General features: G+C 34.9%; 1 protein-coding gene across 5 annotated transcripts in view; it reads left to right on the top strand.

Annotated features, from left to right (window-relative positions):
• UBE3A (ubiquitin protein ligase E3A) overlaps positions 1–27,288 on the top strand; it is a 93,011-nt gene extending 65,723 nt beyond the window's left edge. For all 5 annotated transcript variants that reach the window (XM_065906847.1, XM_065906844.1, XM_065906848.1 and 2 more), the window contains 8 exons: positions 2,785–4,031; positions 12,125–12,269; positions 14,798–15,003; positions 15,580–15,744; positions 17,176–17,331; positions 17,427–17,500; positions 24,220–24,363; positions 25,370–27,288. In XM_065906847.1, the coding sequence (XP_065762919.1) occupies positions 2,785–4,031; positions 12,125–12,269; positions 14,798–15,003; positions 15,580–15,744; positions 17,176–17,331; positions 17,427–17,500; positions 24,220–24,363; positions 25,370–25,490 (2,258 nt within the window). In that variant the 3' untranslated portion in view covers positions 25,491–27,288. The remainder of the gene's footprint in view (positions 1–2,784; positions 4,032–12,124; positions 12,270–14,797; positions 15,004–15,579; positions 15,745–17,175; positions 17,332–17,426; positions 17,501–24,219; positions 24,364–25,369) is intronic.
• The last annotated feature ends 428 nt before the right edge of the window (positions 27,289–27,716 follow it).

Raw genomic sequence — 27,716 nt, 5'->3', positions numbered from 1 at the left:
TAAAGTGAAATTTGGTTTTCTACTGTTTTAAAGGCTGTTTCCACTCATTCCTTTTATTTAATGACCATAGCATTGAAACACTTTTGCTTATGTACTTTCATTTAAAATACATTTATTATTGTATCCCATAATTTGTTGTTATTGAAGTATTATTTTATTGAAGTACTTTATGCAATAAATTGTTGACTGTTAAAACATTTTCTTTTATACTTTGGGGCTTTACCAGTGGCACAGTAGCAAAGAATCTGCCTGCCATTGCAGGGTTCGATCGCAGGGTCAGGGAGAACTTCTGGAGGAGGAAATGGCAAACCACTCCAGTTTTCTTGCCTGGAATATTCCATGGACAGAGGCTGATGGCCTGTAACCCATGGGATCGTAAAGAGTCAATCACGACTGAGCACACACTATCTGATACAAATGCAAGTTATAACAGAAAAAATACTGCTACTGAGGTATATTTCTCAGCTTTGGTAGTGAAAATTTGTAATTATATAGGCTTCAGATAATAGGATGGGTTTTTCTGAGTTTTTTTAACTTGATAATTGATCATGGAATGAGTGAATTATAGTTAATTTTAATTTTCAAGTTGTTAGTTTATTTTTTGTTAGTTGAATTTCATGGGAGTTTTATGATATATGAGGTGTTAAGTCAACAGACTGCATATTGTATGATGTTCCCAAGCATTGGAGTTTACTCCTTTTTGCGTTTGAATGTTTTACATTGTTTTCCTCAGTACCTTCTTTGAAAAGGTCAAACACTATAAAAACTCAGATTAAGTTGCACAAAATAAATCAACATTTGAGTAAGATGAGAACTCAGAGTTTTAGAAAATCATGTGTTAAGATTCATTTTTGTGTGTGGGTTTGTATTTTTTTCTTGCGTAAGAAAAGTGTGCGAGAAGGAACACATGGAGATTTTCTTTTTCTAATGTGTCTCATGCAGTGGCACTCCTCTTAAGTACTCAAGCATTCCATAACTTTCATACTTAACTCTGTTCCTCTCAAGGGAATATACATATAGATTTAAATTTTGTCATTAAGATAATGAGAGTCATAGGGTTGTCTGGTTTTTCTGAAAGACGATAATGGCAGATATAAAAAGTCTAATAGCAAAAGCTGAGAAGTAGGCCTAAGCCACAGTATTTAAAGCCACAGTATTTACCAGAGGGAGGTAAAATGAATTCCAGCAAACTGCAACAAACTTTTTCATGTCTGTAACAATCCATTGCTCCAGATATTTTTATCTAAAAAAATCTTTGAAGTGTTTTCTTTTTTATTTCTTCCGTGATTTCATTAGAATTTTACCTTGTTAGCATTATTGTAACTCTGAAAATGTGTAGTAAGTTGATTTCAGTCTGGCCTTTCATGACCTCCTGTCATTGTTGCCTTAGAATATTATTTCTTTATAGGGAAGAATGGATATAATAGAAAATCTTAATAAACTCCCATGGATTTAAATATTACAAGCTGAAAAAAACAGTGGTAACATCAGTTTAGGGGAGATGGTCATTACTTGTATTTTAAACACTCTGAAGTCAAGGTGGGGGAAGTGAAAGGCTTCTTGTAAGGATCAGCTAGATTGCAATACTAAGTAGACTCCAGAAAGAATGCTATCTTATTACAAACAGTGGAAATTTATTTCTAGCTCGTCCAACAATCATAATATCCTGGATTGGTAGAGTTCTGTTTCACACAGTCATTCAAAGATGGAGCTTTATTGGCAACTGTTATCCTCAACACGATTTTCAGAACCATCCTAGGAGTGTCATCCCATTAACCAGAAGGAGAAAAGTCTTGGCCTGAAAGTAGCACTTATCTCAGAAAGCTGGGAAAAAAGGAGAAAGTGTCCAACTCTGTACCCAGAAAGGAGAGGAAGTAAATTTTGGTGACTACTCGTGGTATGTTTTGGAGAAGGAAATGGCAACCCACTCCAGTGTTCTTGCCTGGAGAATCCTGTGGACGGAGGAGCCTGGTGGGTTGCTCCCTATCTCATGGGGTCCATGGGGTCGCACAGAGTCCGACATGGCTGAGCGACTTAGCAGCAGCAGCAGCAGCAGCGGTGGCATTTCTCTTGTCTGCTTGTAAGTTGCCTTCTTCCCACTCTGTTTTTTAATTACTCTGTAACTGTTTACTGTTCCTGCATAAGATTTATTCCAGCCTATTACTTGGCTGCATATGGCAGTATCTGTCAACTTCAGAGTGTATGGTTAGTGATATATTAATTCTTCTCTGTCACCCACAGAATGGTCACCCTGGAAAAAAAAAAAAAAAACTATAAAAGAAGACTCAGAAAGGAACTGGTTTGGTTTTAGGACATGGGCTGTTTCCAAAAGAAAACTCTGAAGAAAAGAAACCTTTCTGAAAACATTGCCTCAGTTCTAGTCTTTTGAAAACAGTAGTGAAATGAGAAGCCTCTCAGAAATACACTGTTGTTTCTGGTCTACAGTGAGGAATGTGATGAGTCAGCACATGATATCCTTGATTTATTTACAGTTAATGGTGCATGTGAATATATGCCGTCATTATGAAAAGAGTTTGAGCTCACTAAAAGCTGTATATAGAATACAAAAGAATGAGTAAGGTTGTACTCCTGTTACCAGTACATTGGAAAAAAAAGATAAGCATGTTTTGTTTATTGAAACAAGATACTTTTTAAAAGTTGTAAATCACAAGTGGTATTTAGTGTAAAATATTTGGCTATTTTGTTTTCACTAGAATTTATTAAAGCAAATGTGCATGTATGTTATGAAAATAAATGTTCTCTCTTCTCCTGATTTTCTTCTAGATGTGACTTACCTAACCGAAGAGATGGTGTATGAAATTCTTGAATTATGTAGAGAGAGAGAGGATTATTCCCCTTTAATTCGTGTTATTGGAAGAGTTTTTTCTAGTGCTGAAGCATTGGTACAAAGCTTTCGGAAAGTCAAACAACACACCAAGGAAGAACTGAAATCTCTTCAAGAAAAGGACGAAGATAAAGATGAAGACGAAAAGGAAAAGGCTGCATGTTCCGCAGCTGCTATGGAGGAGGATTCAGAAGCATCTTCCTCAAGGATAAGTGACAGCTCACAAGGAGATAACAACTTACAGAAGTTAGGCCCTGATGATGTGTCTGTGGATATTGAGGCTATTAGAAGGGTCTACACCAGATTGCTCTCTAATGAGAAAATAGAAACTGCTTTTCTCAATGCACTTGTGTATTTGTCACCTAATGTGGAGTGTGACTTGACGTATCACAATGTATACTCCCGAGATCCTAATTATCTGAATTTATTCATTATTGTCATGGAGAATAGAAATCTCCACAGTCCTGAATATCTGGAAATGGCTTTGCCACTATTTTGCAAAGCAATGAGTAAGCTACCCCTTGCAGCCCAAGGAAAACTGGTCAGACTGTGGTCTAAATACAGTGCAGACCAGATTCGGAGAATGATGGAAACATTTCAGCAGCTTATTACATACAAAGTCATAAGCACTGACTTTAACAATCGAAATTTAGTGAACGATGATGATGCTATTGTTGCTGCTTCCAAGTGCTTGAAAATGGTTTACTATGCAAATGTAGTAGGAGGGGAGGTAGACACAAATCATAATGAAGAAGATGATGAAGAGCCCCTTCCTGAGTCCAGTGAATTGACACTTCAGGAGTTACTGGGAGAAGAAAGAAGGAACAAGAAAGGTCCTCGAGTGGACCCACTGGAAACTGAACTTGCTGTTAAAACTCTGGATTGTCGAAAACCACTTATCCCTTTTGAAGAGTTTATTAATGAACCACTGAATGATGTTCTAGAAATGGATAAAGATTATACTTTTTTCAAAGTAGAAACAGAGAACAAGTTCTCTTTTATGACATGTCCCTTTATACTGAATGCTGTCACAAAGAATTTGGGATTATATTATGACAATAGAATTCGCATGTACAGTGAACGAAGAATTACTGTTCTCTACAGCTTAGTTCAAGGACAGCAGTTGAATCCATATTTGAGACTCAAAGTCAGACGTGACCATATCATAGATGATGCACTTGTCCGGGTAAGTTGGGCTACTGTTTAAAAATTAGTACTAGATCCAGTATCTAATGATGGGCATGCTGTGATACAGTTCAGTGAATTCATTTTATAAGTGACTTTTTGGGGAGGTGGTTGAATGTATATGATACTATATAGTATAGGAACACATTGACTTTATTTTAAGTACTATACTTTTGTTGTTACCCTGTCCAAGTTTATAAATGTTCCACAAAATATTGATTGTCTTGTATCATGGTAACTCTCTCTTTGAAAAAGAATAAATTTTCTAAATCTTCACAACTAACCCCTGAAGTTTTTTCATTCAGAAGAAGAGAAGTGGATGTTCTAGAGCACAAAGCAAGGGGACTTAAGAGATACCCGATAATAAGTTAAGTCTTAATGGGGAGAAGTGGTAGGATAATACCACACCATGAAATATAAGTGGTTTGTAAAAATCCCATGGTGTAAACTGTGTGAGGTAGATGAGGTGACCCGGGCAGGTTGGAGCATGCTGCTTGTGGGCGTTCCTGCTGGGTCGCCCTGAATATCCCTGTGAGGCACTGCTGGGTGTGAGAGTTTCTTCCCACTTCAATATGCATACAGACTATGCAGGGCCTTAGACAACTATTCCAGGAATCTTATAATTAATGGTGCCTGTATCATCATTCCAGTCTCCCAGATTAAACTGGGAGAATACTGAGAATACATGTACCCTCTTTCAGATAGTGTTGCTTTTTGTTCATTGTTTACCTCCACAGAAAGTAAAAATTTAGTGTCCTCATTTAAGAATATAAGCCTGACTAGAAGACAGAATCCAGTTGCCAATCACATGTACCAACATTTACATTTGTCAGAGGGTTCTTTATCACAGAGTATTGTTGTATTTATAATATTAGGTATACCTGGCATTGCTAGCTGTATTTTATCAACTTCAAGTAAAATTTAATGGCAACTAAAATTAAGATATAGTCAGTCTTACATACTAATAAAGGAAAAGAGCCCATAGCACAGATAACTATAAAGCAATGATACTTATTTCAAAATGTACTTTAGTTTTAGAATTAGATTTGTTTAAAACTGAGAATTTATAAAACTAAATCAGTGGGGAAAGTTGTTGGACATCTTGGAAATTTAAAAGATGCAGAATTCTGTACTTCTCTGTTACTGTGTGTGTGTGTGTGTTTAATACCAAATATATTTCTAGTGTTGAAGATTCTACATTATTTAAGAAACTCAGGCAGTTTTTCACCAGAGACAGGAAAGGGCAATAGTTGCTTGAAGTAATTACCATTGCTGCTCTCTGGTGCCCTTTTCATTTTATTTTAGTGGTTTTGAGCTACACGAATAATAACGTACTGTACTTAATAACTGATCTTCAGGCACCCAATAACTGATTTTCTATAGCTTAGCAGAATGGTAGGATACGGTATAAGGAAGTAATGATGCTTTATAGAAAGCATGTTGAGGTCTGTCTGTGAATTTCCATTGTTAGAACAGAAGAGCAAATCGTAAACTACACGTTTTATCTTTGTCTTCTTGGGGTTTGGGATCAATTCTTTCATCTGCTTCCAGCAAAAGCTATACCTGACCTTTAAAAGCAATGAAATTAACTCTGTAAGACTCAATCCAGAGTTTTAAAAAATTGTCTGCCTTACTAACTGCCTTTCTGAGAGCCTTACTAGATTCTCTCTCTGCCCCTGTCTCATTCCCCTGATACCCCAGTAAAGCGAGATTAAGGACCTACAAAAGTTTAGGTGCTTATTGTATAATTATTTTAATTCTGTTTTAAAAATTAACCTCCAGAATTTTGAGCAAATAATCGTTTTGGTTTATAAGGACTTCCTTTGAGCAAGTGTTAGAGTAAAGTTAACTGTGAGCTTTTAAATTATGCTAACATATTTTTTCCCCCCATATGTTTGGCTTATTATATCAAAGCTAATTAGTGTTCTGGGTAACATCTGTACTTGAATATTACCATTTCAGAAACCCTTTGTGTGAGGCACTTTGCTAAGCAGTAAAGATGTAAAGATGAATCGTGACTGCTGAGGAGCTTAGGGGCACACATTAAACAGATTTTAGTCTCATTTTCTTCCGCTCTTCACTTCTCTCCCTTCCTTCTTCCATCTTTCATAACAGTGTGAAAAGATTTTTTTAAAGCATCAAAGTAGATCATGGAAGTCAAATTGATAATCTGCAGATGTTGAGGGAACGTTCATAGCAGGTGATGTAATACAAGTAGTGTAAGGTGATCCTCTCAGGGTACACTGTAGAAAGTACTGATGGATTTTCAACATCTTGTTCCCCAAGGACCTACTTTGCCTTTTTTAAACCTCATCTTTTTGTATCACAATTTGATAAGCAAAATGAACCTATTGACCACTATCTTGTGTGCATGCATGCTAAGTTGCTTCAGTTGTGTCTGACTCTGTGTGCCCCTGTGGACTGTAGCCCACCAGGCTCCTCTGTCCATGGGATTCTCCAGGCTAGAATACTGGAGTGGGCTGCCATGCCCTCCGGGGGATCCTCCTGACCCAGGAATCGAACCCGTGTCTCTTATGTCTCCTGCGTTGGTAGGAGACACTTTACCACTACTAGCACCACCTTGGAAGCCCAACCACTTTCTTACGACCTGCTAATTTTGAACTACAGAGTACCGCCAGGAAAAGAAGAAGAGATGAGAAACTTTGTGGTGGGTTCAATATTAATAATTAAATAATTAAGGTTATAAGGTCTTAGACTTTTAAGAGCTAAAAGAAGCCTTAAAACCTGTCTACTCAGTTTATAAACAAGGCCTGGAAATTAGTTACTACATATATGGCACTTATTATGTTTTCTGTTGGATCTTATTTGTCAGTTATTAATTGTAAGACTGACTTACTTGAAGGGAGGGGTAGTAGTTTCACTTACTGATTACAGACTTTTTATTTTAAAAGAAAAATAGTATTCAGTGGTTTCATGTACTGTGTAATTCAAAGCAGAGTAGCAGATTGTTCCTTAACTGGAGTTTTTGGAGGAATGTTTTTTGATGACAATAGGAGTATTATTAGTGTTTACAGTATTTTTATCAAACTTAACATATAATTCACTGGTTGTAGGGCACACTGTTATTACCATTAAAAAGAAAAAATGCTGCCAGTTCAGTTTTGAGATGCTATCAATTTTATGTTTTATCCTGGTTTCAGATACATAAAAGTATAAAAATAGAAAAGCAGATTTTAAGAATCAATGAAATATGATAATGTATCAGTAGTCTTTCCACAAATAGATATCAAGATTGTTTAAGAACTACCCCTACACCCTTAAGTTAGTGGAATATTTCTCCCTGGAACTTATTTTCGCTATTTTTTGTTGTTCCTTAGGAAGGAGTACAGTGATGATGTTGTTGTTTAGTTGCCAAGTCATGTCCACCTCTTCTGGGACCCCATGGACTGTAGCCAACCAGGCTCCGCAGTCCATGGGATTTCCCAGACAAGAATGGAGTGGTACATTATTTCCTTCTCCAGGGCATCTTCCCAACCCATGATAGAACCCAACGTCTCCTGCATTGCAGGCAGATTTCTTTACCACTGGGCCACCAGGGAAGTCCCAATACAGTGATAAATAGGCTTAGAACTCAGCTTTCAATTTGAATGAGAAGAGTTCTAATGTGATGAGGTTATTTACAGTATTTTGCTAATACATTTACCTATTTGTATGCTCTTTTATGTTATCTTTTAGGTAATTTGTCATTTTTTCTTAGACAAAGCATCTCCAAGGGAAGAGGATGTTAAAAAAATTTTTAATTACCTTTTATGTTAGGAGATTGAATGAGGGTATGAGTATTGTAGGAGACAGTATTACCATCGGTAAGTTGCCCCACACCGCCTCACATCTGAACAGGAGATGTAGAATTGGATAGGAGAGTCCAAAAAAGATTAAAGTTGAGGACAAATGACTGGACTGCCGGGAGATCATGCTCAATCTCTTCTAAAAATCACTCACCCATTTTTTTTTGTTATTTTTCTTTTGACTTTGCTGGTACTATCTAATCTAGTCCCCAGCATTTTCCTTGATAGACACCCTTTATTATTGTTGAACCAAAACTTGATTCTTTCCTTGTCAGCTGACTACTTTTAGGTAGTCCTTTAGGAGTAAGGTTACTCTGTGGCCCTTCAGGATGCTTAATTGTATCTTCTCCATTCCCTATCTTGTGCTTTGTGCAGTGGCCATTATAGTTCCTTAAGGTTGATTCTAGCTGAAGAGCTTCATGCTTGGTTTATGTCCTGTAAGTAGAAGAGAGTGAAGTAGATCTACGTAGATTCTCAGCACCAAACAATAGTTTAAAGCAGTGAAACTTGTCAGAATCCTTAGTGTTACATGTGAGGAAAATGAAACTCAGATTCTGACCTACAGAAATTAATGGCAGAATTGTAAGTAGAGCTAACGGTTCCTGGTCTCACACAGGGAGATGTGATTATATATTTGGCTCTTACCCAAACATTTATAGTTAAGATAAAGCAACTTCATCTGTATAATTTATAGAGAAATGAAAAAACTAAATGTGTCTGGATAATTTAAAAATCTTATTCTAGTCGATAATTTGATGTGGTAAAGAATCTAATGCAAGAGACGTGGGTTTGATCCCTGAGTCGGGAAGATCTTCTAGAAAAGGAAATGGCTACCCACTCTAATATTCTTGCTTGGGAAATCCCTTGGACAGAGGAGCCAGGTGGGCTACAGTTCATGGGGTTACAAAAGAGTTGGACACAACTTAGTAACTAGACGACAACAAGAAAACCTGTGTATAAAAATAAATGAAGGATGCATATAAATTCTCCTTTTCAGAATGTTCATTGACATATTCTTCCAATTTCCAAATATCCAAATATTCAAGATAGCTTTTGATTTAAAAAAATCAATTTTAAATGATATGTGTGTACTACGTTAAGGAATTTACCTTTGCCATTTAGTTCTTAAGTCTTTTGTAATTGAATAATGAAATAGAGGTGCTTGTTTTAAGAGAAATAAAAATGAATGCAGTCCCTTAATAATGACCTTTGTCAAAATAGTTATTGCTAAATTTTACGTTTTGTGTTTGTTACCACAATCAAACATAGTTTTTGTAAAAGAGACTATTTGTGTCATAAATGATACCATATTTTACAGAACGATGTTGTATATCTGATAATCTAAATAATAATAGGAAATTTTCACCCACTAAATCCGGTTGCCATCTATTTTTCAAATCCTTCTTTTTATGAATATTTGCATTTGAATATATCGATTCATAATATATATTTATTGTAATATATACTTAATGTAAAGAGAAATACAGAAGTGCATAAGGAAGAAAAAAATCACTCAATATTTTTAAAAAGGTTGTTGCTAGTCATTGAGGAGGAATAGAGCATAGTAAAGAGCTTGCTGCCTCAACTAGAATCTCTGTTCTACCACTTAACTGACTAATGAACAAGTTTATGAAACTCATTTCTTCAGGTTATGCTTCTGTAAAATGGGGTTAATAATATTAACAACCTGATAAGGTTCTTGTGAAAGTTAAATAAGTTGATGTATGTAAAGTGCCCTGACATACTAAGTGCTGTATGTTGTTTCGTTGTTAAAGCCGTAATAGTTTTTGTTCTTTAATGGCTGAGTTGTTAAGTTTTTAGCCAAGCCTGAAAAAAACATTTGAGAACTAATAAAATTAATAATTTTGCAGGGAATTTATCTCACTGTTCCATATGCATTTACTTACTTATTAGTATATTTGTATGCTTATTTTTACAAATAAAACTGAAACAGATAAAGTGACCTTACTTTACAATTACCATAATAATAGAAGATGTTGCGTTAAATTCTTTTGGCATTTAGGGTGGGGGATGGAGAGTGAAGATTGGTGGAAATGGAGAGACATTAGTATGTTATTAAGAGTGAAGTTTAATTTGCTTCACTTGTCTATATGAAGTGTTTTGGGTAGAACTAAGACTGGAAAATAGGGCCCCCTGAATCCTTAGAAACTACACCGAATCTGTTAAAAAGTATCAGTTACATTGATAATGGAGTTACCTCTCAGTCACAAATGCTAGTGAGGAAGAGACAGAGGACACATAATTAAATAACAGGTAATTATATTTTTCCACGTTGAAATACCTTGTAATTGATAGAAGCCTGTTTGTCTTTGTATTGTAAAGGTTTACATAAACACTGATACACATTTCTATAACACGTAGGCAGGTGGAGATGAGCAGTGGATTTCATGGCAATATGGAATATTGGCCTGGTGGGTAAACCACATTTGAGCTAAAATGATAATTGTAACTTAGTCCTTGGAATTCTTCATAGCCAGTGACTTGAAACAGATTTCCAACTGGAGCTGTCTTTTTCTCCTAAGTTAGTTTCAAAATTTGAGACTACGGCTATAAAATCAAGTTGAAAATCGTTTGTTAAAAGAGCAAGATTGTTTTAAAAGTTAGCAACATGATGCATTATCTTAAAAATATCACCTGCTCTGGAACTCTTTCTCATGCATTGTTACTTATTAAGCCTTCACAGCTTTGCAGTAGGAATAATACTAGCCTGTTATCTTTTTTTCTTTGCAGATGAAGAAACAGGCTTAGCTGAGCTCTTTGCGAAACTTTAAAGGTTAAAACTTAACATTAAGTGACAGTTGGGACGAATACAGAGTATTTAACTTAATATATCCACAGCAACACTGTCTCAAAAATAAATTATCTTAACGCAAGTTGGCATGAAAGTGATTGTGCAAGTGTTACAGACCACTATTGTACAGAATAGACATTCCTTAAAGATTCTAAATTCACACAATCAGAATCCTGCAGTTGAAGATTTCCAGGAGATCATTTTGGCTTTTGTTCAGATGTTTTTGATTGCAACCCCTAAGATATGTTTTACTCCTGTGCATATTTGCCTGTACGTATAATTGAAACAGAAATTTCACAGAATAGTAGATGCTAGTACTGTGTAATGCATTCTGATTTTTTTCACTTATTTGGTTTGCATTCAATGGATTGAGCTACCCGCTAATGAATTGCATTTGGCAGCTTGAAAAACATTGACCTAGGGCAGCTGATCTGAATCTTGAATTGATGAGACTTTATTTTTTATAGACACATTAGAATGTCCAAAATAGTGATGTTATCTAAACTAATTACTTTAGGACTGACTATAGTATACTTACTCTGATGATGTTTGCATTGCTCAAAACTATTTTAAAGATTCTAGTTGTAATGGTTGCAAAAATCTGAATACCCTTAGTAAATATATTCTATTTTGGCAAATTTAAAATCACTTTGGCAAATAAGATGGATGATCAGTCAGGCATGCTGTTAGTAAATTTCATATACATAAGACAAATTGCAATGTAAATGTTTCACATTAGAATACGGTGTTGATTTTGTGATTAATTTCATAATAACTGAGAGCAATCACTATTATTTGATAGATACAAAAGGCATTTGGTAAAGATTTATAGTTGAAGAAATGTTGAAACTAGGATTTGATAACTGTTAGTAAGAAGTTAAGAGTAAGGATATCAGCAAATATATGCCTCATCTGCTTTCAAAAAAATGAATAGAAAATGTTTCTAATCCATTAAAATGGTAATTTATACTAAAGTATTATTAAGAGACCATAAACTGCTTCCTTAAGTGTATTTTTCTTGATTGAAATTATGTTATTTATGATTTAATAGATAGACTTAATTCTTGAGTTTCTATTCTAATAAAAAATTACGAGTCAACAGTTTTGAGTCAACTTCTGTACTCCTTTGTTTCTCCTGAAATAATTTGAGGCATTTTTGCTATCTTGACTTCTTTCCCCATGTCCGAATCTTACAACCCAGGTTTGTTATATACATAATTAACAGGAAATCTAATTCTGATTTCATTTCAAATCAAGTAGTTAGAAAGTAACCCTTTTAGAATTCTATGCCAGTTTATTTTCCCATTATCTATGAGACTAAATCTTTGCCTTTACTGGCTTTTTACCAGTTTGCTTCCTGTTTCAATTTAAAATATATCAAAAGCATTATTTTTTATTTGCTCCTACCCCTACACTTTATTTTGTTTTCATCCTAATACTGGCTTTCATCTTCTTTCCACTTGTTCCACTCACTAGCTAGAGATGATCGCTATGGAAAATCCTGCAGACTTGAAGAAACAGTTGTATGTGGAATTTGAAGGAGAACAAGGAGTTGATGAGGGAGGTGTTTCCAAAGAATTTTTTCAGCTGGTTGTGGAGGAAATCTTCAATCCAGATATTGGTAAATATTTTAGTGATGTGATCATGGTGTCATATCTTTTTGAATTAAAAATTTATTTACCTATGTTTACAAATATTTTCAATTATGAAGAGCAACAGAAGATTTTGGTATGAGTTAACTAGAATCACAGATAATAACTGAATTTGTGGGCTTTTGGGATTGATCCTGCATCACTCATTCATTCAAGTTCTTATTTAGATTACTTAGCAAAATATTTTAATATAGGAAATTATCTCTTGGGTAAAAGAAATTGAAGACATTTTAGAATGATACATTAAAACAGTTGAAGAAATGTTTTGCTCTTTTTCAATCTAAAATGCTCATCACCCATAGCATTTCTGAAATAAGAGTATCATAGAATAATGGTCTGAAGACTATTGAGAATGTCTCACAAGTGTATCATGCTCAAAATTTGGGTGTACTGATTGATAGCAAATTAATTTGGTTTATTTCCTACAGCATTTCTTGGGCTTAATATTATAATATTTTCTCACTTTTTGGACTCCAGAACCCTTTTTCCATCCCACATCTAGTAGCTTTTGCTTTCCAGAAGAGTTTTCATTGAACACGATTTGGGAGAGATTGATCTATAAATATAAATGTCAGTCTGAAAGTGAAGAATTTGGGTTTCACTGATAAACAAAATAATAGAGTTGGCAAAGTAGAACAGGAAAAAGACAGCAGCTTCCTGGATACTATACTCTTGGATAATTCTGATCTGATTTAATTTCTACAGTATAAACCTTGGTTACTGGGGTTGCTTACTTTTAAAATCGAATGCATGACAGTTAGAGGAAAAGAAGTCCTCTAAAGGTACCATCATAATTGTGAAGAATGTGGCGTAGAATAATGCACATCATTTCCTGTTGACTCTCAGTGTGTACACTGAATTGACTTTTCTGTATTTGTTGTTAGTTTGCTTATAAATGGAAGTAGACATTTTGACTTCATGACATAAACATAGTTAAGGTAAGACTTAGTATTTTAGCTAATATTTTTTAATAATCTGAAGATTATGTCATTTATATATAATTTGCTCAAAGTAAACTTAGATATATAAATCGGTGCTGTTTTTGAGATAGAAAATTAATATTAAGCTTCATTAAAAACCATGGTGTTTTTGAGATAGAAAATTAATTTAAAAGCTTCATATCTTTGGTGAACTTTAGCTCTAGGTCTTTATGTATCTAAAAATGTTAAACCTTAGTTATAAAGTATATTTACATTATATGCAGAAATACTTTTAAGAAAAAACATACATTAAACAATTCTGCTTGAGAGTGAAGCAATTAAAATGATGACAATAGAAATATCAAAGAGGAACATTTTAGAAAAGCCACCCTTCATATGGAGCTTTTCTCGTAGGGACCTGAAGATAAATGTACCACAAATGGAATCTCTTGGACTTTTAAGATTATCATCTTTCAAGCCCAAAGATGAGAGTAGTGGCCTGTGTAATTTACATTCTCATTAATTTATAGTTTATAGCTTTTGAGTCCAAGCACATACATTTGTGATATTTCTTCAGATTTATTAACTACAATTATTTTTAACTGTTCTGGTCCAGTTAATACCATATTTATAATTAAATGAAGTTTTTAGCACTTCACTAGATTTTGTAATTTTGGTCTGTAAAAAAAAGTTGGATGTAAACTGAGATTCAAGTATAAATTAGGTAATTTATAAAGCTTTATTTTGTGAACATTAAGTTGCATTAGAAAAATGTCTTAAATTCATGTTCTTAGGATCAAGGGGACCCTTTAAATTTCCCTTTATATTTAACTTCAGCTAGATGTCAAAATGAAGAAACATTTTTAAAGCTTTTTTAAAAACTTAAAAACTGCTTGATTTCTTAAAAAAAAAAAAAAAGTTGATTTCTAAAGTTTATTCTATTGGAACTTCCCCCTCTTTCCTAGATTTAATTCTTAGTTTTGTTTTACTTTTTGACTCACAGTTAACATGTGTATTAAATGGCTTTGGGTTTTGGACATAATCTTAAGTTTATCAAGTTTGCCTGAGTTTAAGTACTTGGCATCTTTGTTAAAAAGGTGCTTGAAAAACTTCATGGAACCATTATGCAATTTGGAAGAAAAAAGTTTTTTGCTATGAAATTCAAAATTGTTTTTTAAAACAGTACATATGGATTAAATATGTTTTAATAAGTGAAGCATTTTCAAAATATTCTTTTTTTCTTTTGCATTTTTCAACCATTCAGTGGCAAAAATATGAATGCAAGTTAATTTCTGATTTGTGTTAATGGAAGATTAGAGAACTTGAATTTAATGAACAGTTTTCCTAACTTAGAAAATGCCAGCAGAGTGGCTTATTACTTTAAATATATGCTACACAATTTGTAGCATTCATGTGTATTTGAACTTTGTTTTCTCAAGTCCTGATGTAACAGAAAAAAACCCTAATGCAAAATATAATTATTTTATATTTATTTTTGTATTTTATATGTATAATTATTTGTTCATCTGTCTAATATAATATGAAAGTAATGCATTCTAAAAAATCATTTCTTACAGGTATGTTCACATATGATGAATCTACAAAGTTGTTTTGGTTTAATCCATCCTCTTTTGAAACTGAGGGTCAGTTCACTCTGATTGGCATAGTACTGGGTTTGGCTATTTACAATAACTGTATACTGGATGTACATTTTCCCATGGTTGTCTACAGGAAGCTAATGGGGAAAAAAGGAACTTTTCTTGACTTGGGAGACTCTCATCCTGTAAGTCTTGTCATTTTTTATTCTTTTAGATTTTATTTAAAAGCAAATATAGAATTTAATTTATATAAAATTTTTAAAGCTTTGATTTGAAATCTTTGTTAATATTTATACCTAGTAAGATAAACTTGTTTTATTATCTATCTGAAATGCCATAAACACTTAAAAACTTGAAGGAGAACTTGTTACAAGCGAGTCAGCTTTGCAGAGGGAAGGTTGATTCTATAGAAAAGTGTTTCCAATTTTTTTTTTAATGGAATCATGAGATTGTTGGGTTAAGTCAGAGCTGTCCTTAGTCAGGGGCTCTGTTGGCTGCAGCCAGCCCCTCCTTACCCTTGAGATGCCTCTAAGGGTCTCGTTAGAGCAGCTGGTGTGGGGTTTCTCAGCAGAGGTAGGCGTTACCAGTGACTAACCGTCTTTCTTTATGTCTGCATAGAAACTACTAGAAGAGGGGTAATGTTTGTGCTTTAATTCTTACTGTTGGTTTGTTTTTTTAATCTTTTTCCCAAGATGAGTGATACATATTGTTGTATTTTATAGTTCTGTGGTAGCCTTAATTTTTCCTTTTGTGATTGGTAGGTTCTATATCAGAGTTTAAAAGACTTACTGGAGTATGAAGGGAATGTGGAAGATGATATGATGATCACTTTCCAGATATCTCAGACAGATCTTTTTGGTAATCCGATGATGTATGATCTAAAGGAAAATGGTGATAAAATTCCAATTACCAATGAAAACAGAAAGGTAATAAATGTTTTTATGTCATCCTTGTCTTTGTCTCTTTAATAACAGAATTTTAAAGCATATATGTGTGCGTTTGTGCGTGCACTGCTTCACGTTGTGTCCCACTCTGTGCGGCCCTATGGATCGTAGCCCGCCAGGCTCCTCTGTCCATGGGATTCTCCAGGCAAGAATACTGGAGTGGGTTGCCATGCCCTCCTCCAGGGAAAGCACACATGCTTGTAGTTTTTAAAGAAGTTTCTAATGTCATCTGTACAAAGAAATCAAGTAACTAAGTTCTTGTAAATGAAATAGCCACAGTTCTTTAAACCTTGACTGAAGGCTGGTATGACAGCACGTGGTTGGGCACTGAACCCCTCCTAAAGAAAGAGGCCCCGAGTGGGAGATGGTGCCTGGCTCGGTGTGGCTGTGGTGTGAAGCAGGAAGAAGGCTGTCTCTCATGTTAGGCTGTAAGGGGGTAGGAACTAGGGAAGGTCCTTATAACCAAATGGTCAATAATTGCTTCTAATGTACACACAAATACACGTGCCTTAAATAAATATCTGAAAAGTACTGAAGAATAAATATTTTAAAGAAATCAGTTTTGTGTTTTCTGTTGACTAGAAAAGTATGCATCTGGAAACGGGGGACTAACTCAGAATACAACCCAGGGGAACTATGATATATATAAAACCTTTAAAAAGAATGTTTATATTAATACAATTTTTGAAAAAATAATTAAGATGGGATACAGAGTATATCTTCCATTTTTTATTTGGTACAATAGCTTGCTCACCAAGTGAAATACCGATATTTTTGTTGAAACAGAGAACAGTAGGCAGCTTCCCAAATATTCTAGAATAGGAAACATGAAAAACTTCCTTGTTTGCTCATTTCCAGTACATTGCACTCTATTAAAAATGTTAGCGTTTATAAATTGATGTATAAATGGTTTAAATGTTTTTGTGTTTGCATGACCTAATTGAGAGAACTTTAAAATTGTATCAAGGCCCAACTTTTATATTTAGTTTTGTTTAATATAGAAGTTGAAACTTTTGTGTATGTGGCCTCTTTGGTGGCTCAGAGTGTAAAGAATATGCCTGCAGTGTGGGAGACCTGGGTTCAGTCCCTGGGTCAGGAGGATTCCTTGGAGAAGGGAATGGTGACCCACTCCAGTATTCCTGTCTGGAGAACCCCATGGACAGAGGAGCCTGGCCAGGTACAGTCCATGGGATCACAAAGAGTTGAACATGAATGAGTGACTAACACATTGTCTATTAGAGAGAGCTGTGAAATTGTTAAAGGTATTTTCCTTTGTGTGTGTAAAGTTTGAATTCTTAAAAATATTCTTGATTGTGTTTTCTTTGGGAAAATAAAAACATTGTGCAGTCCAGTAGCTTGTATTTTGTTGTATTACGCATCATAAGACATTCTTATGGTTAATGTTTTCTGCAGGAATTTGTCAATCTGTATTCTGACTACATTCTCAATAAATCGGTAGAAAAACAGTTCAAGGCTTTTCGGAGAGGTTTTCATATGGTGACCAATGAATCTCCTTTAAAGTACTTATTCAGACCAGAGGAAATTGAATTGCTTATATGTGGAAGCCGGGTAAGAAAGCAAGGGTTTCCAGAAATATCTTCTGTTGATCTATTGTTTGTAATGGTGTGGTGTAGATGTTAAGACGTGTTTTCTTGAATTTGCAGAATCTAGATTTCCAAGCACTAGAAGAAACTACAGAATATGACGGTGGCTATACCAGGGACTCTGTTGTGATTAGGTGAGGTTCTTAATTCTTAAAAGGAAGAATTAAAATTCACCAAAGGGGTGTAGGCTTTATGCTTTAGACCTTTGCCTCCAGGTTTTATTTCTCAATTAAGCAAACTCACAAACTCTCAATGTATAAAATTAAAAGTATATTTGTAATATAATCACCAGTTCCTATTGCTAATCTTGTGATTTATTTCCTGAATAATGTTTTATGTACGGGGCATGTTTTCTTCTGCACTGGGGTATAAAGTGTCTAATATTCCTAGTAATTCTGTTGCAGTGCGCTTAGTGACAGATGATGATGAAGATAGAACTGCCTCTTCTGAATACTTCTCCTTTCTTTTGAACTCTGGGGAATGTTACTTACCTACCCTATATGAGGCACCTTTTGTGTGAAATGGTATATTCTTTGATTTAATCCTTATTACGTAGCAAGGTGCATACTAGAATTTGTATTTTATTTTGAAGACCTTGGCTCCAGATTCTCACAGGAAGAAGAGATTCCTAGTCTTAACTGTTCTCAGGGAGTTGCTCCTGCTGTGTACCATCTGCTTCTCTTTGCTACTGTCCAGTCCTGAGAGACACAGGCTTCTTCCTCTCCTGCTGAGATGGGGTATAAAGGGACAAATGCCCTTTTGGCTGTCACTGGTAGAGTGAGGTGAGGAAGCATTCCTGGAGGTTGTCTCTGAAGGTTATCACTCTTAAGACTAAAGTATAGGAAGTCTATAATGAGTATCACTTGTATCAAGAAATGAATATTTTATGTTTTATTATTTTCCTTTGTTTTATTTTTCACTTTGGTTTGTGTGAATTATTGATATTTTCTCTGTTTAGCATACCTTTGGTCATTCCTAGTGGCAGTGGTGAAATTATTTACTTTTAGCAGTTATGGTTCTGCTATTTACTTGAAGTTCTAAGAGTTGAAATAGCATGGATGACAACAGCAAAGGGTAACCTCACTTGTGAGTCACAGTTTTATCACAGCACTGTCTCTGCTAGTGATATTATTGATGACAGATAGTTATGACTTTGTGGTATCTTAATGTTTCTCTGAGAATAGTTGAAGGTATCTTGTGCTGCTCTTCATGGAGAAATTATTTTTTAAGTTAAGGTCTTAATTGTATTTCTTTTAGAATAACATAATTCCTACTTGAGATATTACCTTAACATCGTATGTGAATGTTTCTTAAATGTTATGGAATTATGGTTGATTTGAGTGTTGTGTTAGTTTCAGGTATACAGCATGTGTGTTTTTGCAGATTATATTTCATTATATGTTATTATAAGATTGGGTATAATTCCCTGAGCAGTACAGTAAATCCTTATTATTGCTTATCTGGTTTACTTGTAGTTGTTTGTAGGTAATCCCATACTCCTAATTTGGCTCCCCTTCCCTATCCCTCCACCATTATATAAGGTCTCTCTTTATGTCTTGCACTTTTCTTTGCTCTGAATATGATATGATGTAACCATTACTGATTTGTTGTGCTTTGCACTTTGTTTGCATGATATATCTTTTTCTTTTTTCTTTCAACCTATCAATGTTCTGAATTTGAAATGAGTTTCTTACAAATAGCTGAGTCATATTTTTTAATCTACCTTGTCAGTCTTTGCCTTTAATTGTTGTGTTTAGACCATTTGTATTCAGGGTAATTACTGATATGGTAGAACTCAAGTCTGCTATTTGTTTTCTGTTTCTTTGCTCCTCATGGTTCCTTGTCTTTTTGCCTTTTGTGGGTTATTTAGTTACTTGAACATTTTTAAGTGTTTCTTCTTGATTTTGGTGTTCTGTTTTTGTGTGTGTTGCTTAGTACAGTGTTCTTCATGGTTGCTGTTGGTATTTGTATCAACATTTTTTCCAGTGAGATATGGAAACCTTGTTTCCATTTGAATCTGTTACTTTCCCCATATTTAAATACAATTGTCTTGAATATCAGTGATGTTGTAATTTTTCTATCAGTCATCAAATCCAATTTATAAAATTCATGAGAATTATAGTCTGTTGTGTGTCCCTTCGTTTCTGCTCTTTCTGTTCCATCTTCCTCAGAATCCATCTTTTATCACTTCGTTTAGTTAGTATTCAAAGGCAGATCTGCTAATGACTAATTCTTTTAATTTTCCTTTGTCAGAGGGTGATTTCCACTTTATTTCTGACCAGTTTTGTTTATACTGTTTGAAGTTTCTTCTTAAATCTGTATGCTTCTGTCTTTTTTCAAACTTGGAGTGTTCTTAGCCATTATTTCTTGAAATTCTCTCTCAGTCCCACTCTCTTTCCTCCTTTCTATGCTTCTAATGATACCAGTGCTCAGTCATCTGTCACTGTTCCGTGTGTACCTAGGCTCTTAGTTTCTTCAGTCTGTTTTCTCTCTTGCTCAGGTTTTGATCCTCGGTCATCTTGACTGTACTATTGAATCCATCTAGTATTTTTCTCTTGCTATGTTTTTCGGTTCTGTAGTTTGCATTTGGCTCTTTTTTTAATTGTAACTTAAATATTTTGCTAAGACTTAGTTTCTGGTGTTTCAGTTTTGAAACACTAGCACTTACATTCGCTTATAGAATAATTTTTATGATTACCTCATTAAAATCCTTGTCAGTTGCAGTATGTTATTCATCCCAGTGTTTGACATTGGTTGATTTTCTTTCTTTCATGTGATTTTCATAATTCTTGGCTTGACAGGTGATTTTGGATTGTATGCTGGATATTTTGGCTGTTTTATTAGGAGACCCCGGGTCCTATTTACATCTTTTACTTTGGTAGTAAAAAATGAATGGGTCAATACTGTCCTGTGGTGTGGATAGACATAGTAATTATTTCCAGCTCTTTGTTATTGGAGGTCACAGTGGATTATTTCACTAATGGATTATTCCATACATAACATCAAACATCATCAAATTGGGAATTGCTGCTAAAAGTGGGATTGTTGAACTAAATGGTAGATATATGTATGTAGTTTTGCTAAATATTGCCAGATTCTCCACAGAAATTGTGACATCTTGCACTCCCAGTGGTAATATACATGCATATCTCCTTTTCTACAATTTTCCAAACCCAGTGTTGTTCATTTCAGCTGTTTGCCTGTTAATTGAGAAATGGCATTGTGACATAGACAGTGTCACAATTTCTGCGGAGAATTTGGCAGTTTTAGCAGAATCTTTAACTCGGGCCACTTTTGTCAGCTGCTTTCATCCATGTGCAGCCAGAAGCTAATCTTAAGGGACGCTTCTGTCTCCCAGGGTGCCTCCTGCCCCCGAAAGGCACGATGTCATTATGACACTGCCGTTTTGGTCCAACAGGCTGTCCTGTCGCCAGTGCTCTTACCTGCCCTTTTGAGGTGACCCTCAGCCCATGTTGTTCTGCATACCCTGCTTTTCCACACAGCTCTTCCTGGACTCTGCTAGTATGGGCTCAGGTGTATATAAACAGTTTTAATGTAGAACATAACGCTTAATAGGAAGACAAGAATTTTTCTCAGTATTTTCATGATAAAAACTGATAGTAACCCTAACGTTTTAAGTTCTAATTTTTTAGAAAGAGCCAAAGGAACAGCTGACTTTGTCTCGACAACCACTGCTGGTCTGCTACTTCCTTTAGGATCTGCCTCCTCTATTCAAGGGCACCTGTTGGTCTGCCTCTTCAGATGTGGCTGATTCATTTAGGCTTTAGAACACTCCTGAGGAGTGAGGAGGTTTTTTGGCCCTGACAGAGGGCTCTGGGTTACTGCATACTTGCTTTTCCTTGCCAGCCACCCGAAAAGGAATAACCTAAACTGTGGTATGGTTTGTTTCCTTCCTAACGGAGAGATGTGCTTGTATGTTCCATGTTCAGGTTCCTGTTGTATTTTCTTTTTAAGTTGTTTTCTCTAGATGGGTGGGAGGTTTGGGGAGGATATTAGAATGTCAGGGAAGAGAAATGGCAAGACTTTGGAGAGAGCCAAGAATTCTAATAAAGCTGCTAATCTATGTTAGAAATAATGGCATTGCACCAACAGAAATACCAACATTTTGGTAAGAGAGATTGCATACTGGAATACTAGGGTATCAAAAACTAGAATTGTAACTGTGTGTAGGAAGTGTGACATTTTCTGTCAAGATTCTGGAAAGCACTTTCAAATAAATATTAAAATGCATTCCTCAGAAAGCTACTAGAGTTCATCAGTGAATTTGGTAAAGTTGCAGGATACAAAATTAATATACAGAAATCTTTTGCATTGTTATATAATGAAATACAATGAAAGACAAGAAAGACAGATTAATGAAATAATCACTTTTACTGTTGCATCAGAAAGAGTTACATGCCTAGTACTAAACCTGTCCAAGGAGACAACCTATACTCTAAAAACTGTAAGATCCTGATGAAAGAAATTGAAGATGACACAAACAGGTAGGAATACTACATTCTTAGACTGAAAGATTCAGTGTTGTCAAAATAACTATACTACCCAAGGTAATCTACAGATTCAATTCAGTCCTGCCTATCAGATTACTAGCGGCATTTTTCACAGAACTAGAACAAAAGTTTTTAACTTTGTGTGGAAACACAGACCCTGAATAGCCAAAGCGGTCCTGAGAAACAAAACTGCAGCTGAAGGAATCAGGCTTCCTGATCTCAGACTCCAAAACTGTAGTAATCAAAACAGTTGGTATTGGGACAGAAACAGAAATATAGGTCAGTGAAGCAGAAAGCCCAGAGACAGACACCTGCGGTTGGTTAATCTGTGTCAGAGGGACAGGAGTGTAGTGCAGAAAAGACTGTCTTGTCAATAAGTGGTACTGGGAGAATGGGACAGCTACATGTAAAAGAATGAAATAAGAATATTCTCTAACTATACACAAAAATAAACTCAAAGTGGATTAAAGACTTAAGATACGTACTATAAAAATCTTAGAGGAAAACATAAGCAGAACACTCTTTGACATAACTTTCATCAATATCTTTTTGAGATAATGAAAATAAAACCAAAAAGAAGCAAATGAGACCTTAAAAAAAAAAAAAAAAAGCTTTCCCCAGCAAAGGAAACCATAAGCAAAACAAAAAGACAACCCACATAATGGGAGAAAATATTTGCAAATAGAAAAGACTAATAAAGGATTAATCTCCAAAATATCCAAACAGCTCATGCAGCTCAATATCAAAAAAGCAGCCTAATCAGAAAATGGACAGAACCTGAATAGACATTTCTCCAAAGAAGACATACAGATGGACAAAAATCACATGACTTTTAGTCAACATCACTAATTTTTAGAGAAGTGCAAACCGGAACCACAATGAGGTATCACATCACACAGATTAGAATGGCAATCATCAAAAAATCTACAAAAGACAAACGCTAGGAGAGTATGTGGAGAGAAAGGAACCCTCCTACACTGCTAATAGGGATAATAATGTAAATAGTTATAGTCCCTGTGGAAGACAGCATGGAAGTTCCTTAAAAACTAAAAGTAGAGCTGCATATGATCCAGCAGTCACACTCCTGGGCATATATCCAGAGATAACCATAATTCAAGAGGATGTGTGCACCACAGTATTCTTGGCAGCACTGTTTACAAAGCCAAGAAATGTCCATTGAGAGAGGAAATGGATAAAGAAGATACACACACACACACACACACAAAACGTACACACACACAAGAATATTACTCAACCATTAAAAGGATGCAATGATGTCATTTGCAACAACATGGATGGACCTGGAGATGATCACACTTAAGTAAATCAGAGAAAGATACATCATATATCATTTATATATGGAATCTAAAAAAGAAAATGATACAAATGAACTTATTTACCAAACAGAAACATACCAACTGAAACAAGCTTAATGGTTACCAAAGGGGAAAGGTGGGGAAGGGATAATTCAGGAATTTGGGATTAACATACACACGCTGTGTATTAAAGAGAGAATCGACAGGGACCTACCATATGACACAGGGCACTCCACTCAGTATTTCATAGTATCATGAGAAAAGAATCTGAGAAAGGATGGATATATGCGTATGTATACCTGAAACTGTATATGTTAAATTTATGGATACTTTATTATTGAAAGTATAGATTTCAATTGCTCTTTTTCAAGATTGCTCTTAATGAACGTGCATTTTGTTTTTAGAGTAAATTTAACAAGCATCATTATAATGTTGACTTATATCACATAGGTTTTAGGAATGCCAGGGATTAAATTATTCTCAGTATAATTGCATATGATACATATATCAGAATAACCCCCAATTCCCCTTCCACAGCACACATACTATTGATAAAAGTATTCTAGTTTATATAAAAATTGTGTACTTTTGTATGAGTATTTTTAGGTATTTTCTTTTGTTCCTACACTGTATCTGATCTTCTCCCCTTGAAGTTGCATAAGGCATGAGTAGACATAGGACATAGCTGTCATCTTCAGTTCACAGGATTTTGGTTTTGCCTTATATCTTTTGTTTCTTACTAACTATATATTTACAGTTGATGTAATTGTTTCCTTTTGTTGTTGCCAGTTTTTACTGTTGCAGATAATGTAGCGATGAACAGAAGCTTTTATATTTTTGAAAATAGTTTCCTTAAATTTGCATGAGTGGAAGTCCTAGGTCCTAGATCCCCAGAAAAGAACCTACAGGCCCTTGATATTGACCTCCAAGTTATCTCCTATTATGGTTTTAATGCAAATCACAAACTTAAATTAGTGCTAGCAATAATGAATGCCAAACTAAAATTGGTATTTTATCTTTTCTCAGGGAGTTCTGGGAAATTGTTCATTCATTTACAGATGAGCAGAAAAGACTCTTCTTGCAGTTTACAACAGGCACAGACAGGGCACCTGTGGGCGGACTAGGAAAATTGAAGATGATAATAGCCAAAAATGGTCCAGACACAGAAAGGTAATTATTAAATTGTGACTATATACTGAAAACCTTGGCTTCCATATTATTACACATGTGTGATCTATCCAGAAGCTTCTGAGCACATTTGCAGTTTTTAATAGAAATTTCCAAATCACATAAAATGTTAGTTTAGCCAGTACTTTGCTGTTAATGTTCAAGAAAAATTTTAAACACTGGGCGGGTTAAAAATGGCAGAGTTCACTTGATTTGAAATTTTACAAGTTGGTATGATTTTTAAAGTTTTTGATTGAGAATTTTTTAATTGAAAGCCACATTATGTCGTCTATTTAGAAGAGTCAAGTTGAAGTTCACAAGATTGTTCAGCCCTAGATTATGCTAGAACCACCAATTTCGTTGTCCTTATGTTAATCGTGTTTCCTCTATTGTGCAAGTTAACATTTGGTGTGTAGTGGCCGTATGTGAGCAGTAGTATATTTAATAATTTAAATGTACAGAAACATTTCTTTTAGTATTCTACATTATTTAATATTATTTAGTATTATCTATATTGTTTGATATTAATGTAAATTTATTTATTATCAAATCAATTACATAGTCATCCGGGAGTATTTCAAATAAGCAAGGCCCAGACTGAAATTTTGAAACTGAGATCTGAGTATTGTCTCCACTTAATATTACTGTTCAGTGATTTCAGCTCTACAGTGGGGAAACTGACAGTCTGTAGGGTTATTGTGAGAAAATTTAGTTAAATGAGCTCTCAGGATTAAGAACCTATTAAGACAGTATCTGGTATGTGGTAGTAACTTCATGGATGTAATATGTTATCATCAGCCATCATCGTTATTAGCACTGAGTAATTTATGAGGTAAAGACAGACTGCTGTTTGGTAGCTGTATGGCAAAATCACAAAGTTTATCTTTATGACTTGCATTAATGAGTAGTGTGCTTTGCAAACCATCTCAGCGTGTGCACCATCTAACGCAGGACCGTTCAGTGCTGAGCGTGCTTGCGTGGCTGACCTCCTGTCTCTCCCTCTCTCTAGGTTACCCACATCTCACACTTGCTTTAATGTCCTCTTACTTCCGGAGTACTCAAGCAAAGAGAAACTTAAAGAGAGATTGCTGAAGGCCATCACTTACGCCAAAGGATTTGGCATGCTGTAAAAAAAAATAAAAAATGGAAAGAAAAAGAAATAAAAGAAGAAGAAATTTAAAATTTTAATAAGTATAACAAGAGGGATAAAATTGGTGGTGATAGTGTCCCAGTACAAAAAGGCTGTTAAGTAGTGAACCACAGTAGTCACCTATGTCTGTGCCTCCCTTCTTTATTGGGGATATATGGGCTGGAACAGCAGATTTCAGCTACTATATGAACAAATCCTTTATTATTATTATTATTTTTTTTTTTTTTTGCGTGAAAGTGTTACTTATTCTTTCACTTGTATGTACAGAGAGGTTTTTCTGAATATTTATTTTAAGGGTTAAATCACTTTTGCTTGTGTTTATTACTGCTTGAGGTTGAGCCTTTTTGCATATTTAAAAATATATACCAACAAACTATCCTCCCAAGGAAAATATTGCCACCATTTGTAGACCATGTAACCTTCAAGTATGTGCTATTTTTTTTGTCCCTGTATATCTAACTCAAATCAGGAGCTGTATTTTTTTTAAACAATTTGCTTTTGAAACTTGAAGTTTGAAAACAGTGTGATGCAATTGCTGCTGTTCTAGTCCCCAAAGAGTTTTCTGTGCAAAAATCTTAAAATCAATAAAGATGGAAGGGAGAACTTGGAATGTTTAACTGCAGCCCTCAGAACTTTACTTTAGTAACAGCACAACAAATTAAAAACAACTCATGCCACAGTATGTTGTCTTCATGTGTCTTGCAATGAACTGTTTCAGTAGCTAATGCTCCTTCTTAGTATATGGAAGGACAGGGATTTGTTGTTGTTGTTTTAAGTTTATTGGGGAAAAGTGCATTTGGCCAAAAGAAATGATAGTCAAACCCTTTGCAAGAAAGATAAGAAGTTTGTTGTTTATTATAAGCGGAAAGCATGTGAAAGTGCACTTAACTTTTTTATCACCTCCTATCGACCACAGTTAAATAGACAATCCAGAGTCTTCCCTTCTTGTCGTCGTCAGCTTAGCCAGTCAGCCGTTTTATCAAGGCACATGATCAGTGTTGGGACATAGTGAAAGAATGGCTATTGTGCCTTGTTTTACCTAATCATACAGTAAGCAGAGACTTGGAAATGAATGGAACTGTTACTCTTAAGTCCTATTTACTTCGTCTGTCCCCAAAGATTAAAGTTTATTTCAAAAAGTGTTAAATACTACTTTCACGTACTGTGGAAAAGTACAGGTAGATTTAAATTACTAGACATGCAGAAGTAAGTAGTTTCCCCTTTCTAGTCTGTGTCTGTGATGTTTCTTTCTTTTATTGCAATATAAAATAAAAGGATTATGTATTTTTAACTGAGGAGAGACATGTTGATATATCCTTTTACTACAAGTTACAGCTAATGTGCTGAGCTTGTACCTCGATTGTTTTAAGTGACCGTGACAGATTAGTTTGATGATTTGTTTGAAATTGGCAGGAAAAATACAGCTTGCAATCATTGGAAGGGGAAAGAGGATGTCTTTCAGAATTATTTTAGTTCTTTTAGTAATTGAGACTTAACTATTATGTACCATAATGCTAAATAAAACAGTGACATTTTCACCATAATTTAGTGGAAAAAGAAAACATTGCTTTCCATATTGTGATAAGGTAACATGGGGTTTTTCTGGGCCAGCCTTGAGAACACTGTTAAAAGTATGTACACTACCTTGATTCAAGGGACCCTCATGCTACTACAGTCACCGTAAAAGGCCTTTCATTCCTGTGCTTCTTGTGTATAATGAAAGAATACGAGAAATCAAATACTCTGGGGGCTTTTTGTATAATAAATTCGTGAAGAAATTTGTGTTCTTCAGTTCTCAAGTTTTATTATCACTACAGTATTGAAGTTATCCAATTGTAATCACATCTGTGTGAAGTTTTTGAATGGTCATTGAGTACAGATCATCAGGTATAGAATTCATATCAAATAGACTTTTAACAAACAGTTGAAAATAAACCTACCCTTGAAAATATTTTAAGAGAAAAGTTCATTGGTTGTCCAGACTAATTGCTCTCAGTTGCTCAGTATCTCTTTGTCCTGGGCACATTACCACTTCTTTTCTCATTGCCTCCTTTCCACTACTGTCTACAAAAATTTCACTGAACAGTATCTTAAGCAAGAGGGAACAAATAGAAATTTTGACTACAGTGGTTACCCCCTCTATGCCGGATGTTGTGTTATAAAGTACTGTTTCTCCCAGATCACCAGGAAACTCTGGAGGAAATAA

The sequence above is a fragment of the Muntiacus reevesi genome, chromosome 15 (assembly GCF_963930625.1).
Source record: "Muntiacus reevesi chromosome 15, mMunRee1.1, whole genome shotgun sequence".
In the NCBI taxonomy this organism is placed as follows: Eukaryota; Metazoa; Chordata; class Mammalia; order Artiodactyla; family Cervidae; genus Muntiacus; species Muntiacus reevesi.
This window is presented reverse-complemented; position numbering and strand designations above follow the sequence as displayed.